This window comes from Pelodiscus sinensis, chromosome 5 (genome assembly GCF_049634645.1).
Source record: "Pelodiscus sinensis isolate JC-2024 chromosome 5, ASM4963464v1, whole genome shotgun sequence".
In the NCBI taxonomy this organism is placed as follows: domain Eukaryota; kingdom Metazoa; phylum Chordata; order Testudines; family Trionychidae; genus Pelodiscus; species Pelodiscus sinensis.
Window position 1 is genome coordinate 16,107,793 of NC_134715.1, and position 14,295 is coordinate 16,122,087.

General features: G+C 43.2%; 1 protein-coding gene across 1 annotated transcript in view; it reads left to right on the top strand.

Annotated features, from left to right (window-relative positions):
• MMRN1 (multimerin 1) overlaps positions 1-14,295 on the top strand; it is a 72,874-nt gene that overhangs the window by 20,218 nt on the left and 38,361 nt on the right. Inside the window, exons 2-3 of the mRNA XM_014577893.2 lie at positions 8,072-8,191; positions 10,529-10,635. Of these exons, the coding sequence (XP_014433379.2) occupies positions 8,072-8,191; positions 10,529-10,635 (227 nt within the window). The remainder of the gene's footprint in view (positions 1-8,071; positions 8,192-10,528; positions 10,636-14,295) is intronic.

Genomic DNA, 14,295 nt, shown 5'->3' on the forward strand with positions numbered 1-14,295 from the left:
GCTGGCTGTGCCCCACTTGTCTGAGAGGGTATGTCTACACTACCACCCTAGTTCGAACTAGCGGGGTAATGTAGGCATCCGGAGTTGCAAATGAAGCCCGGGATTTGAATTTCCCGGGCTTCATTTGCATAAAGCCGGGCGCCGCCATTTTTAAATGTCCGCTAGTGCGTGTAGCCGCGCGGCACGGACTAGGTAGTTCGGACTAGGCTTCCTAGTCCGAACTACCGTTACTCCTCATTTCACGAGGAGTAACGGTAGTTCGGACTAGAAAGCCTAGTCCGAACTACCTAGTCCGTGCCGCGTGGCTTCACGCGGCACGGAGTCCGCACTAGCGGACATTTAAAAATGGCGGCGCCTGGCTTTATGCAAATGAAGCCTGGGAAATTCAAATCCCGGGCTTCATTTGCAACTCCGGTTGCCTACACTACAACCCTAGTTCGAACTAGGGTGGTAGTGTAGACATACCCTGACAGAGGAAAGCAGAGTGCTGTAGATCTGGGGTGCTCTGCTTCCCACTTCCATGGAGAAGGAGAGAAGGGGAGCTCAGCCATCTGGGAGAGGCTGGCACAGCAGGATACAGTGGAGCAGGCTTCCGGATCCCTCTGCCTCAGTGAATGTGTGGGGGATGACCCCTGCTGCTACGTTTTGCCAGGCCCCCCGCAACTCTTTCTGCAACACGTACAATCCATGACAACTTCAGAGGCTCCTCAGTGAATTATGTCTATTCGTTATCATGAATATTTTCATAAAACCATGGCTGGCATGGGGAAAGCAAATAAGGAAGTGTTATTTACCCCTTCACGTAACGCAAGAGCCAGGGGCCACTCAATTAAACTATCAGTCATAAAGTTCAAAATAAACAAAAGGAAATACTTCCTCGCGGAGTGCACAGCCAACCTTGGAACTTGTTGCCAAGGGGATGTTGTGAAAGCCAAAAGGACAGTTGGACTCAAAAAAGAATTAGATAAGTTCATGGAGCATAGGTCCATCAGGAGCCAAGCTGGTCAAGGATCACTTGTTAATTGCCCTCCTCTTTTCTTTCTCTCTGGCACTGGCCATTGTTAGGATACTATGCTAAATGAGCCACTGGTCTGACCCTGTTGGTTTGTTCTTATCAAAACTTAAACAAAAGGACAGTAAATAATGTGCACAGTAATATCAGCTGCTTTTCACCTGCTGAGGATACGCCACAGCTCAGGGTCAGCTGTAACTGCTTCTTCTTACTCCAAGGAAAGAGAAAGCATTTTTCTGAGAACTGGATCCTTTTCAAGTTCAGATTTGCTGCTTATGCTCATGCTTACTACAGTTGACCCACAGATAAGTCAGCCATCTACAAATGGCTACGCCCCGCTCCCCGAGCAGTTAGCTTAATACTTTCAGAAACAAGTTCTGCCTATTGAGCAAGAAAATACATTATTGGGATTATTTGCTATAGCATGGAAATGTGCTTGGTACATGACATGTGGGGCCTGGACATTTCATTGGCCTGATTAGTCCCACTCCCAAGACTCTACAAGATGAGAATTATTTACATTGGCTTCTTATCTTGCATTGGTGGGAGAATTGGAGCCAGACTCTCCATAATGATTGAATTGATGCCTGTAGCTTTGATGCTCACCAGTCTTTCCTGTAGGTGCAGCATGCATTTCCTCAGCAACCCCAAACTCCCTGGCATGCACCCTAAGGGGCATCACACAGCTCAGCCATCAGCGTGGCTGCTTCTTGTATTGGAGCACTGCGGGGAGAGGAGGAAGTTTCCTGCAACCTTTCCTCTGCAGTGCACCCTCATTTGGTACTTGTTGCTATCCAGGCTCACAGCCTTGTTGATACTCAATAAGGGTATGTCTACACTACAAAGTTAATTCAAACTAACAGCCGTTAGTTCGAATTAACTTTAATAGGGGCTACACATACAAACCGCTAGTTTGAATTTCAATCGAACTAGCGGAGTGCTTAATTCGAACTAGGTAAACCTCATTCTACGAGGACTAAGGCCTAGTTCGAATTAAGTAGTTTGAATTAAGGGCTGTGTAGCCATTTAATTCGAACTAGTGGGAGGCTAGCCCTCCCCAGGTTGCCCTGGTGGCCACTCTGGGCCAAACCAGGGAAACTCTTCGGCCCCCCCTCCCAGCCCCGGAGCCCTTAAAGGGGCACGTTTGCTTGTGCCAGTTGCGAGCCTGCCAGCACCCAGCCAGCAGACCCTGCACCTGGAACGGCATGAGCCAGCAACCCGCTGCCACCCAGCCCTCCATCTCTTCCCAGGACCAGGCTAGCGGCTCCCAGGAGCCTGCCCAGTGCCGCAAGAAGTGGGTGCCTGCCTGGTCTAGTGCGGAGATTGTGGACCTCATCGAGGTTTGGGGGGAGGCCTCCAAAGTCCACGATCTCCGCACTAGCCACAGGAATGCGGCTGTCTACAGCTGCATGGCTGCCAGCCTGGCCACCAAAGGCCACATGTGAACCCATTTGGTGTCCTTTAGTCCTTCTATTATGGGAAGTAATGAAGAACTTTTCTTTATGCACCCTCTCCACACCACTCATGATTTTATAGACCTCTATCATATCCCCCCTCAGTCTCCTCTTTTCTAAGCTGAAAAGTCCCAGTCTCTTTAGCCTCTCCTCATATGGGACCTGTTCCAAACCCCTAATCATTGTAGTTGCCCTTTTCTGAACCCTTTCCAAGGCCAAAACATCTCTTTTGAGGTGATGAGACCACATCTGTACACAGTACTGAAGATATGGCGTATCATAGTTTGATACTTCCCCTCCTCCTTCTTGCCCTGGCTTCCCCCTTCCAGCTCCCTCCTCCCAGGTTTCCCCCTCCCCTCTCCCACCCTCTCTCTTCCCCTCTCCCACCTCCTTTTCCCAGTCTCTCCAGTGGTTATTCCCTTCTCCCCCCGCCCGCCGCAGTTTTGTTAAATAAAAAGAGTTTCTATTTTGGAACACACGTGTCCTTTATTTTTTACATCAGGAAGGGGGGCTAGGGAAGGTTAAGTGGAAGGAGGAGTGGGAGGAATGGGGTACAAGCCCCTGATGCGGAGGACTGGGGTGGCTCTGCGGGCTCCTTGGGGTGGAAGCTCTCCTGCAGGGCCTCCTGGATCCTGAAAGGCCCCCGATTGACCCTCCCCAGATGGCAGCCTGTGGCAAGTGCAGCCAGGCTTATGGCCAAGTGCTGTGACGTGCCGAGTGTGGGCACTCAGGGCACTCCAAGACAGGACTGCTTTGCTATCCCTCATTGAGTTAGACAAGCAAGCGGGGAACCCCTGAGAACTGTCTGTCCGGGGTGGGGGTCGGGTCCCTTTAAGCACAGCCCTCGGCTAGCCTGAGGCAGCAGCTCCACACTCTAAGTCCTAACCTGATGCCCTGCCGGCACTGCTTCCAGCCAGCCTTAACTTCAGTTCAGGGTCCACTCAATGTGGACATGCTATTTCGAATTAGCAAAATGCTAATTCAAATTAGTTTTTAGGCCTAGATGCACTAATTCGAATTAGCTTATTTCGAATTAACTAATTCGAATTAAGTTAGTTTGAATTAGTGCTGTAGTGTAGACATACCCTTAGGTTCTGATTCTCAGATTTGCACATAGTGTAGATCCCAAAGACTATGGACCAAAGTTGGCTTTACATCCAAACACGATCCTAAATTTGGCTCCACCATGAGAATGTCCTAGTAGCAGTCAGGAGGAGTGGGAGTGTGTCCATAAAAGGCTGTTAGCCAGGGGATAAAATGGTGTCCTTGGCCTCTGTTTGTCAGAGTTTGGAGAGGGATGGCAGGAGACAAATCACTTGATCATTGTCTTCGGTCCACCTTCTCTGGGGCACCTGGTGCTGGCCACTGTTGGCAGACAGGATACTGGGCTAGATGGACCTTTGGTCTGACCCAGTACGGCCGTTATGTTCTTATGTTCTTTTGAGATGCACTTCCAGCAATTATTCTGACCCTCTACTGGAAGCTGCATGAGGATTGTAGAAAGCTGCTACATGGACTTTACGCCACAGAGGGGTCTTCTGTTGTTTCTACCAATGTGTGGATATTTTTGTGTTTTTAAATATGATCTGTCACAAATCATATCCAAGTCAGTGTAGAAGGAGTCCAATGGCAACTGCAGGGCTTGACCAAGCTCACAGGTTTTGAAGTCAGGTTATTCCCGTCTGGAATAAATTATTCCATGAAAGGTTAAAGAGGATTTTCAGGTTTAAATTCCCTTTATGCAAAACAGTTGTTTGGAGTGGCTGCCTTTGCTTTTACGCTCCCTGTCACCAGCTTTCCATCAGGCTTCTTTTTCTATTTTTAAACTCACAGTTTTTCAGTCTATTTGGTTTCAAAATTATGTTTACATTTTCAACACCATTAAATGAACTTATTTCATTGGTAGTAGAAACCTAATTATGAGTCTCCCCAGAGGCTCTTTTGACATCCATATTTCCTCCAATTTAGGCTGATAAAAGATTGTTAGGCTATGAGAGAACCACTTAAGCCCTTCCCTGAAGCAGCTTGAAATCAGTTTAATCAGTTTAATCGTAAATGTTCCTTACAGGTAATGCTAGAGTTAAGTTTTTCCTAGAGATCAGAGATTTAGGCTGAATTTTCTTTAAACAAATCAATGCTTAGTTGATATTTTGTGGTGGGCTTTGCTTCTTTCTTTCCATCCCCACTGAAATGCATGTAGTAACTATTGTGTGTGCAAGTTCCAGTAGCTCTTCCACTCTCAGTAATTACAATAATTAGCGGATTTGTTATATGACATCTTTTAAAGGCTACATTTTTTAAAAGTAAACAGTCTCTGTGTTTTAGGCCTTTAATGTATTTTAAAATGTGTTCTTGCGGCTGTTTTTTCCATTTTGTTCTTTGTTCAAGTGTAAAAATAAATATCTAATTTTAAAAGTTTCAGAGGAGTAGACGTGTTAGCCTGTAAGGGTGCATCTACACTGCGCCGTTCTTTTAAGATAACTAGCGTGCTTTCAAAATAACAATGTGAGTGTCTACATAGCCATTCTGTTATTTCAAAATAATTTCAAAATAACTAACGGCTTATTCCAAAATCTGTAAACCTCATTCTATGAAGAATAATGCCTATTCTGAAATAGCTATTTTGAAATAAGGCATGTGTAGATGCTTCACTGCTGCTATTTCAAAATAGACCCTCATCAGAGCCATTCTAAATTATTTCTTCCCTGTGCCTCTTGGGGCTCTAAATCGAGATAGCACATTTACATTAGGGAAGCCTGCCTCGGACTAATTTTGAGGCTTCCCTGCAGTGTAGACGTGCTATTTCGAAATAAGCTATTTCAGAGTAACTATTCTGGAATAGCTTATTTTGAAATAGCCATGCAGTGCAGATATACCCTACTTGAAAAAAAAAACTTTAAAAATAGTGAATAGTCCTGCAATACTTTATAGACTAACAAAACATGTAGATGGTATCATGAGCATTCGTGGGCACAGACCACTTCTTCAGTTGGAGCTTTGGAGTCCAGGGTGCAAATAAATAGCAGAGAAAGAGAGGGGGATGGGGAGGGAAAGAGAAGGGAAAAATGGAGAAAAAATATTGTCCATTAGAGTGTCCATGCTAAATGAGGCTAAGAGAGAGGGCTCTAAGTACTCTAAGTACCCAGCGCTTTATGTCATTAGGATGTGGGAAGTAGCAGCCCATCCAGGTCAAGTCTTTGTTTAAACCTCTAGCTGAGGTGTCAAACTTGTAAATGAAACCCAGTTCTGTAGTTTCTGTCTCCAGGAGACTTTTGAAATTGCTTTGAAATAATACAGACACTTTTAGATCCATTAGTGAGCTCCCAGGGTAAGTTGAATGTTTCCCTACTGATTTCTGCCTGTTACCATTTCAAATAGCTGATTTGTGTCCATTAATCCTTTGTTGTAGAGACCGTCCAGTTTGGCCAATGTACATGGCAGAGAGGCATTGCTGGCACTTGAAGGCATAGATCACATTAGTGGATGTGCAGTTATTTGAGCCTCTGATGTGGTGGCTTATGTGATTAGGTCCTGTGATGATGTCACTTGTGTAGATGTGTGGACAGAGTTGGCACTGGACTTGATTGCAGGAGTAGGTTGCTGGGTGAATATGATGGAGGTGTGTTGTGTGGTTGCCTGAAAGAATTTGTTTGAGATTAGGGGGTTGTCTGTAGGGAGGATTGGCCTGTCCCCCAAGGCCTGTGAGAGTAAGGGGTCATTTCCAAGATAGGTTGTAGATTGTTAATAATGTGCTGGAGGGGGTTAAATTGGGGGCTGTAGGTGAGGACCGGTGGTGTTCTGTTGTTTTCTTTGTTGGGCCTTCTTGAAAAAGCTGATGCCTGGGTACTTGTCTGGCTCTATCCATCTGTTTTTTCACTTCTCTGGGTGAGTATTTCAGTTTTAAGAATGTCTCCTATAGATGCTGTAGGTGTTTGTCTTTGTCAGTGGGATTGAAGCAAATCCGGTTGTACCTTAGGGCCTAGCTGTAAAAAATTGACTGTGAAATGTGTCTGGGATAGAAGCTACAGGCATGTAGGTAAGTGTAACGTTCGGTAGGTCTCCAGTATAAGGTGGTGGAAATGTGGCTGTTGTGTAATTGTACTGTAGTGTCAAGGAAATGGATCTCTTTTTTCCTGAGGGCAAACTCATAAAGAATAAAATGAGTAAGAGAAACAAGGTCAAAGTAACTAGCCAACAACTCTTCGATAATTAAATAATATGGTCCAGGCCATAGGAAGGGGGGGGGGGGGCATATTTGGTTCTTCTGAGTGTCAAGTATCCTCTCAAAATGGAGAGCAGTTTCTATAATCCAGTGGTCACAAGTGCAGTTGGGCCAGTGGTACTTGCCATACACTTGGTCCCCACAGTACCTTTCCTGTAAAGCACTCAAGAGTAAAAGCTCTGTTATCTGGCATTCAGTTGACTAGAAAATGTTAATTAACTGGCCTTTCTGAAATCTCCCAATATAAATCTTCTGTCTAGTGACCAGGACTAGTATACTAGTCAATGTGTTATATAGTTGCATAGTCTGCACTCTACTTTTATGCAAAAGAGGCAGAAGACAAGTAAGCGAGGTAAAATCAGGGATTTATTCCAAAGAGCAGCTTCTAGGATGTGTCATAGGGTCACTACAGATTCAGCCCAATCTCCTACACCTTCTACATCTTCAGTGATAATTCTGGTTGATAATGATCACCCTGAGGAACCTCAAAATCCTTTTGAATTATCAAAAAAGATTAAATTGTGTTCAGCATAGTTTTAATATTAAGTGTTTTTAGTGATCTGGATGTATGCCATGCACTTTCCATACTGATATATAGTGTCATAAGATAGCCTACTTGCATACCTAAATGCTTCAAGAAACCAGCCACTCTCCAGTGCAGTACTACTACTGAATTAGTATTCTATTTTATACTTTATTCATTTTACTGTATTCTAAGTCTTTGAAAACTGGTATTCCATTGGTATATGGAGCACTCAGTTAACCAGAATATTCAATTAATTGGCACCCCAATTCTGCAATATGCTGGATAACAGAGCTTTTACTGTAAAAAGTGGGTGAATAATGGAACTTGTTAAAAATGTGAGTGAAAACTTTTGTGAAATCCTATCAATGACACAGAAATGTCATTAGATATGAGGATCCTGAAACTCTAGAGCTCATTTTTGTGAATCCAAGAGAACTTGTTTCTATGGCCTCAAGGCTAGAGGATGCCTTCTGAAGTGTACTATTATTGCTATTTGTTTTGTGTACCTGTCAAAACTAAAGGCCTTAACTGATATTAGGATCCCTTTGTACTAAATGCTCTACAAGCACTTAGTAAGCAACACTCCATGCTCCAAAATATACAGAGGGGCAGAAAAGAATTATTATCTCCATTTTAATGATGGAGAGCTGAGAGATTAAATTAGTTGCCCAAAATTACATGGAAATCTGTGACAGAACTTGGTGCTGTACTCAGATCTCCTGTATTCCAAACCCTTGCCTTAATCTCAAGACCATCCTTCCTCTTGAAGAATTATATTCCCATTATAATTGGGGAAATATTATTTGAATACTACAATTTTGAAAATCAGTTACATTTTTTCCTTCTCTCTTATACAGGAACTGGTGTGCTTATGTCCATACCAGACTTTCACCTACTGTTGTAGTGGACAACCTGGAAACCTTAACATCAGGCAAAGCAAAGCCATGTATCTGGGCTACTGGAGCCTGTACTGTGAGGTGCGTAATACTGTACAGAAATAGTGTTTGCATGGACTATAATTATGAATGACTGGGTAACCTCCTATTACTTTGAATGGAAACTACCCTGTTGATAGCCTTTAGCCAAATATGTTGGGATAAGCAACTTGTAGGATTCTTTGATATCAATGTAGAATTCTGAAGCAAAGCATATAGGTAACTCGGTGAAAATAACTATTCAGCTACTGTATCAAAGATCAGATACCAACCCTTTCATAGCCCCCATGAAGTCAGGGTAAACAGCTTTTGTGTAGGAGTTCTAAGAGATCTTATGGAGGAAAGGAATCCATGCCAGGGAACGGCTGAGTGACTGGATGCAGAACAACTGTGCATGCACCTTTATACTAGAAGCACAGGCCTGTATGCAGGAATTTCTGGGGAGGGGGGTGCTTCTTTTTAGTAAATGTGGACTGCCATTTTTTAGAGATTTTTAAGTTTCAGCTTGACAACACCCTGGCTGGGAAGATCTAGTTGGGATTGGTCTTACTCATGAGGTTTCCTCCAACCCTATGAGTCAATGATTCTAAGAAGAAGCAGAAGCAAGAGAAGCAGAAACAGAAGTAGAACCAGAAGGAGCAGCAGAAGCTGAGGCTGCAGAAGCACCAGAAGCAGAAGCAGCTGCCGAAGAAGATGACAAAGCAGAAGCAGATATAGCAGAAAAAACTACAAGCAGCACCACAAGTAGCAGTGTTAGAACCAAAAGCAGCAGGAGCATGATTAGAAGAAGTAGAAGCAGCAGTAGCAGAAGCTGTAGAAGCAAAAATAGCGAAGCAGAAGAGGCAGATACAACACGAGAAGAAACACAAGCAAAAGCAACAGAAGTGGTAGAAGATGAAGAATCAGAAACACAAACAGAACCAGAAGCAGCAGAAGTAGAAGCAGAAGAAGCAGTAGCGCCATTAGAAGAAGCAGAAGAAGCAACAGAACCAGAAGATTGGGTTTGGTTTTAATGCAGCCATTTTCTCCTCAACATTTTTCTGCCAACTCATGCTAACAGATCACAATGACACAAAACACTGGAATTCATTTGATACTCCCTGGAGAGCAGCCCGAGCTCCCCCACACCTTATCCTTCTGACCCAGTCACCATTTTCCTACGAATATGGCCCTAGCACAAGCCTCATGGGCTGGCAACAGAGGGGGGAAAACAAGCCCAAAAGTTTTATTTTGCTCCTTAAACTTTCCTAAACTTTTGTGGGGCAAGGGTGCTGGAACAATTTGTGCAGTGCTGAGAGCTGCTGCAGCCACCTGTAACCCCTGCTGGTGATGGAAACCACATCAAGCTGGGGGTGGGGGACGGGGTGTGCAGCAGCACCACAGTACCTCTGCTGGGGGAGGGGAAGAGGCACCTGCACTAACCACAGCTACAGTCACAGCCAAGAAACAGCAAGTCCCCCACCATCCCACCTCCCTCAGAGCGTCAGCCAAGCTAGGCTTTGGCATGGGGCGGAAGGTGTTCCAAAGAGACACTAAAAGGCAGTGGCCTCTCCACCTAGCATCCAAGGAACACATCCACTTTTTCAGAAGAATTTTACAAGGAATAAGGGATGTGTCAAAAGAGCACTTTTTCCTGTAATTTGGCACCATATAGACGCGACAAATTTCAGAAAATTCTCTTGTGACAGCAAATTGTATTTCTTTTTCCGACTTACCATCGCATTGTAGAAATCAGGAATCTGATACCAACAGTCCCCAGGATCAAATGGAAAAAGCCAATGCCCCAGTTCAGCCTGATTGACATGGTGAGCAAGCTAATGAAGGAGTGAAGAGGCCAGGGGGATCCTGACCTCTTTGGCTATGTCTACACTGCACCGTAATTCAATGATTCAATGATTAGAAGAAGTAGAAGCAGCAGTAGCAGAAGCTGTAGAAGCAAAAATAGCGAAGCAGAAGAGGCAGATACAACACGAGAAGAAACACAAGCAAAAGCAACAGAAGTGGTAGAAGATGAAGAATCAGAAACACAAACAGAACCAGAAGCAGCAGAAGTAGAAGCAGAAGAAGCATTTTTTAATCTTATTTCAAAATAGCTTATTTCATAATTTGGTGCTCCAAATTTTGAAATAACCCGCTATTCTGAAACATCCCTTACTCCTCTTGGAATGAAGTTGACAGGGATGTCGGAATAGCAAGCCCAAAATAACGGGCTGTTAAGATGTAGGATACTGGAGTATCCCAAAATAGCATTGCCATGTAGAGGTAGCCTGTTTAAGTTGACTTTGTCTGGGTCAATTAGAGTAGGGTCCAGCTAAGGAGAAAGCAGAACCCCACGCTGAGCTCTTAACACTTGGTTTCTAACATTTTCTTGATCTTCAGATCCCAGATGACGACTCGCCAAGCTTACAGAATCAAACATAAGATTGTGACATCACTGGAATGGAAGTGCTGCCCTGGGTACGGTGGAGAAAAGTGTCAGCCCAAAGGTGTGTCAGAGCGATATTGACATGAATCCAATTCAGCTTGCAGAAAGAAAAGGCAATGTGATTCTAGCCCAAAAGTTCCAGATGAAAATCAGTTTAGTTGAGATTTTCCTAACACAATGAAATCCATTTCAATTATAACAGTATAGACTGGGCTAAAAATATTGGGAACGTTTATCTACTGTCCCTGTCCCCTTTCAGTTTTTACTGTCTGTATCACATTACCCTGAGAGGGGGAGAAGGAAATTACCTCCTCACCTCTTCCTTAAATAAATAAACTCTTGAGTCTGATTCTATTGTGCAGAAAACTGGAATCTGTACTAAATGCTTTCCTGCTTCGGTCTGACCTTTTGGGAAGGGCAGAGAGAGCATGCAGAATTGCAGTCCTGAGGATATTAAATCAAGGTTATCCATTGAGCACCTACTGTAAAATGAATAGCCCTCTACTATGCTGACCCCTTTGCCTTTTCCGATTCAGCCACTTGGAATATATTTCAGCCAGTAGATAAAATGATAATCCCAATTCTTTTTATCACCAAAATTGATAGAAAAATTGTTACTGGTTTCTGTGGTTGCAGGATTGGGCCTGCTGACTGACTTATACAAACGATAACACAGGATGTTCTATATGGCTTGCATATAACTGTGCCTTTTTTATATAAGGCATGTAGCATTTACCATTGCCCTGGTGATCAAACATATGGCAATGTGCTGTCATTTAACATCTGTATAACTGTTACTACTTTGCCCCTGGCCTTACACAAACTGCCCTTGAAAAATAAGATCTGGCATAGCATACATATTTTAAATGAATGAATATTACAAGAAAGGCTATTCGATGTGTTAGAAAATTCAATCAGCAGTAGAATAGAGACTGTGATTAAAATTTAATGTAGAGGAATGTAAAAAAGCCACAGTCATTCACATCTAGGAGAGGGAAATACTGAAGAGCTAGGACACCAACAGTCATGAAAGTGTCTCTTGTAATACTGCAAACTACTGGGCATTGGGTCCGGCTCTAATGTGTCATGATCAATCACCATGATTTATATGCAAAACCCCAGCTTGACATACTCAGGGTTGACATTTAAAAAAATACAAAACATTAACAAAAACTGATGAAAAATAAGCCTTAAAAAGGTGGCAGGATATAATCAAAGGAACTGGTCCAGCATCAAGGAAATGGGAAATGAGGCCTATACCAGAATTCATTGTAAATTGGCATAGAAAAATGGAAAGGGAAGTTTTGGTGGGTTACAACTGGTGGCCTAGAGTTGGAACTGATGGGTATTACCCCCAGATCTTATATTGAGTTGCTGGGTGACCTGAGGCAGTCACTTTGCACACTACTTAGAAACATGGGATGCCACATCTCACAGGGCCACAAGGAAGCTTAGTTAATGAATGCTGGTAAAGCACCTGAAGGGCTGGCCTTGGACGAAAAGTGTTATAAGTGCTAAGAGTACTGTCTCCAGCATCCTGCCCCCCCCCCCTTTTGTGGCACTTCTACTCCAAAGCCACTGACACTTGCCTCCTATGCCATACTTTCATGCAGTGAATTTGCAGAGTTGTGAGCCAATGGCCACAACTTTCACACAGCTGCAGAGAGAACAATTCTGTGTGCTCTGTTCTATCCCACAGAGAGCTGAGTTATCTATGTGGCCTCTCCTGACCTTGCCCACACTATGCCATCGAATTGTGGCAGTGTGATGCATTTATGGGAGTCACATGCTTATCAGTGCATCATGAGAAATGTAGTCCAATGTGGAAGCCTGATCCAAAAGGAAGAATGAGGCCAGCAGGTTTCTGAATGATAAGTCTAATGAAGCAATGTGACATCGTAGGAAAATGTAGTTTAATGCTGAATTGACTTGAAATGAAATGTTTTGACATGGGAATGCTGAAATTTTTTCTTTTGATCAAGAATGCTAAAACTAAATGTTTCATTATGTTCAAAACAAAATGTTCCAAAAAAAACCTTCCCCAAAAATCCAGCCCCATAAAATTGTCACCTTTTTGTCCCAATATGTTATAAAAACAAATGTTTGAAATATTGGAATTTTCTCTCGAAATACAGTAGTTCTGATTTTTCTCAACTCTTCATATATACAGTGCATTGTGCACCACAAATCATTTCTGAAAAGCAAAAATGTACCTGCATAAATGTAGGTCAGGTTGCATCCAAATGCAGTAAGTTGATTTTATGTGCATTTTATGTGCATGGATTCAATTCCCTCTCTCTTCCCTCTCCCCACTTCAATTATTTCATCTACTCTGACTGCAGCTTACAGCACTCAGTACTCTCAGAATTCCTGAGAAAATACAGTAACCATTAAAATATGTAAATATATATATATATATGTCTGCAATAATGTACCTTTTCCAGCAGATGGCTCTAAAACACTCTGAACAAAAGGAAGCAAGCTACAGCCTAGTGAAAAAAAAGCACAAAGGACAGCAATTCAAATTTAAGCACAGAACTGTCAGAAGGATTATAATAGGGACGAGAAGGATTCTTGTAATGAAACTCAGGAAATCCCCCCAGTGATTCCCCTTTAGCTGATCCTGCTGCATCAAAATGTAGCCAGAGAAAAAGATCTAATTTCCATATTTTAATACTTCCTGGAAATCATTTCATGCATATATATGTTTAAAAATACATGCAACAATATATTGCATATCTAGACCAAGATTTTCTAAGATAGGAGTCTGACGTTGGGCTCCTGAATAAGTGATCTAATTCTTTGGAAGTGCTGAGTGCCCTGCAGGTGCTGGTGATTGCGAGCACTTTTAAATAACAGATGCTAATTTTATTAATTGTGACGTAGGCCACGTCTTCATTTGCAGGAAGATCCATGCTGTTGCATTCTAACTTCCAGCATTCTATTTAGCGTGTCTAGTAAAGATGTGCTAAATCAAACGCTGAGGGTGCCCCCATGGGTGCCAGTACTCCTGCTCCTCGCAAGGAGTAAGGTATGTCAACGGGAGCATTTCTCAACCTGTGGAACTCCTTGCTGAGGAGTTTGTGAAGGCTAGGACTATAAGAGGGTTTAAAAAAGAGCTAGATAGATTCATGGAGATCAAGTCCATTAATGGCTATTAGCTAGGATGGGTAAGGAATGGTGTCCCTAGCCTCTGTTTGTCAGAGGGTGGAGATGGATGGCAGGCGAGAGATCACTTGATCATTACCTGTTCAGTTCACTCCTTCTGGGGCACCTGGCATTAACCACTGTCAGCAGACAGGATACTGGGCTGGATGGACCTTTGGTCTGACCCAGTATAGCCATTCTTATGTTCTTATTCTTAAGTTCTTATGTTGACTAGAGGGGCCACTAGTCTGATGCTGTATGGCAATTCCTATGTTCCAGTTCTCACAGGCATTACATTAACCAAACAATAATTTAAAACATTAGTGAAACTATAAGAGTGAATAAAAGGAGCAGGAATGTGCAACCTATCTGAAGCAGTGAACAAGCTGCTTGATTTGATGAGGGAGATGAAAGATTTGATTGGTTGTCTGAAAAATCTGGTGCCTTTGGCAGTAAGGGCGGTGGTGCCTACATTTGCAAAGACAGAAAGAATAGTGAATTAAAGAATAAAAGGATTTCACTCAGCTGGTCCTTTATCACTGGCAAGTAACTGGCTTCACGGTCAGGGGTGGCC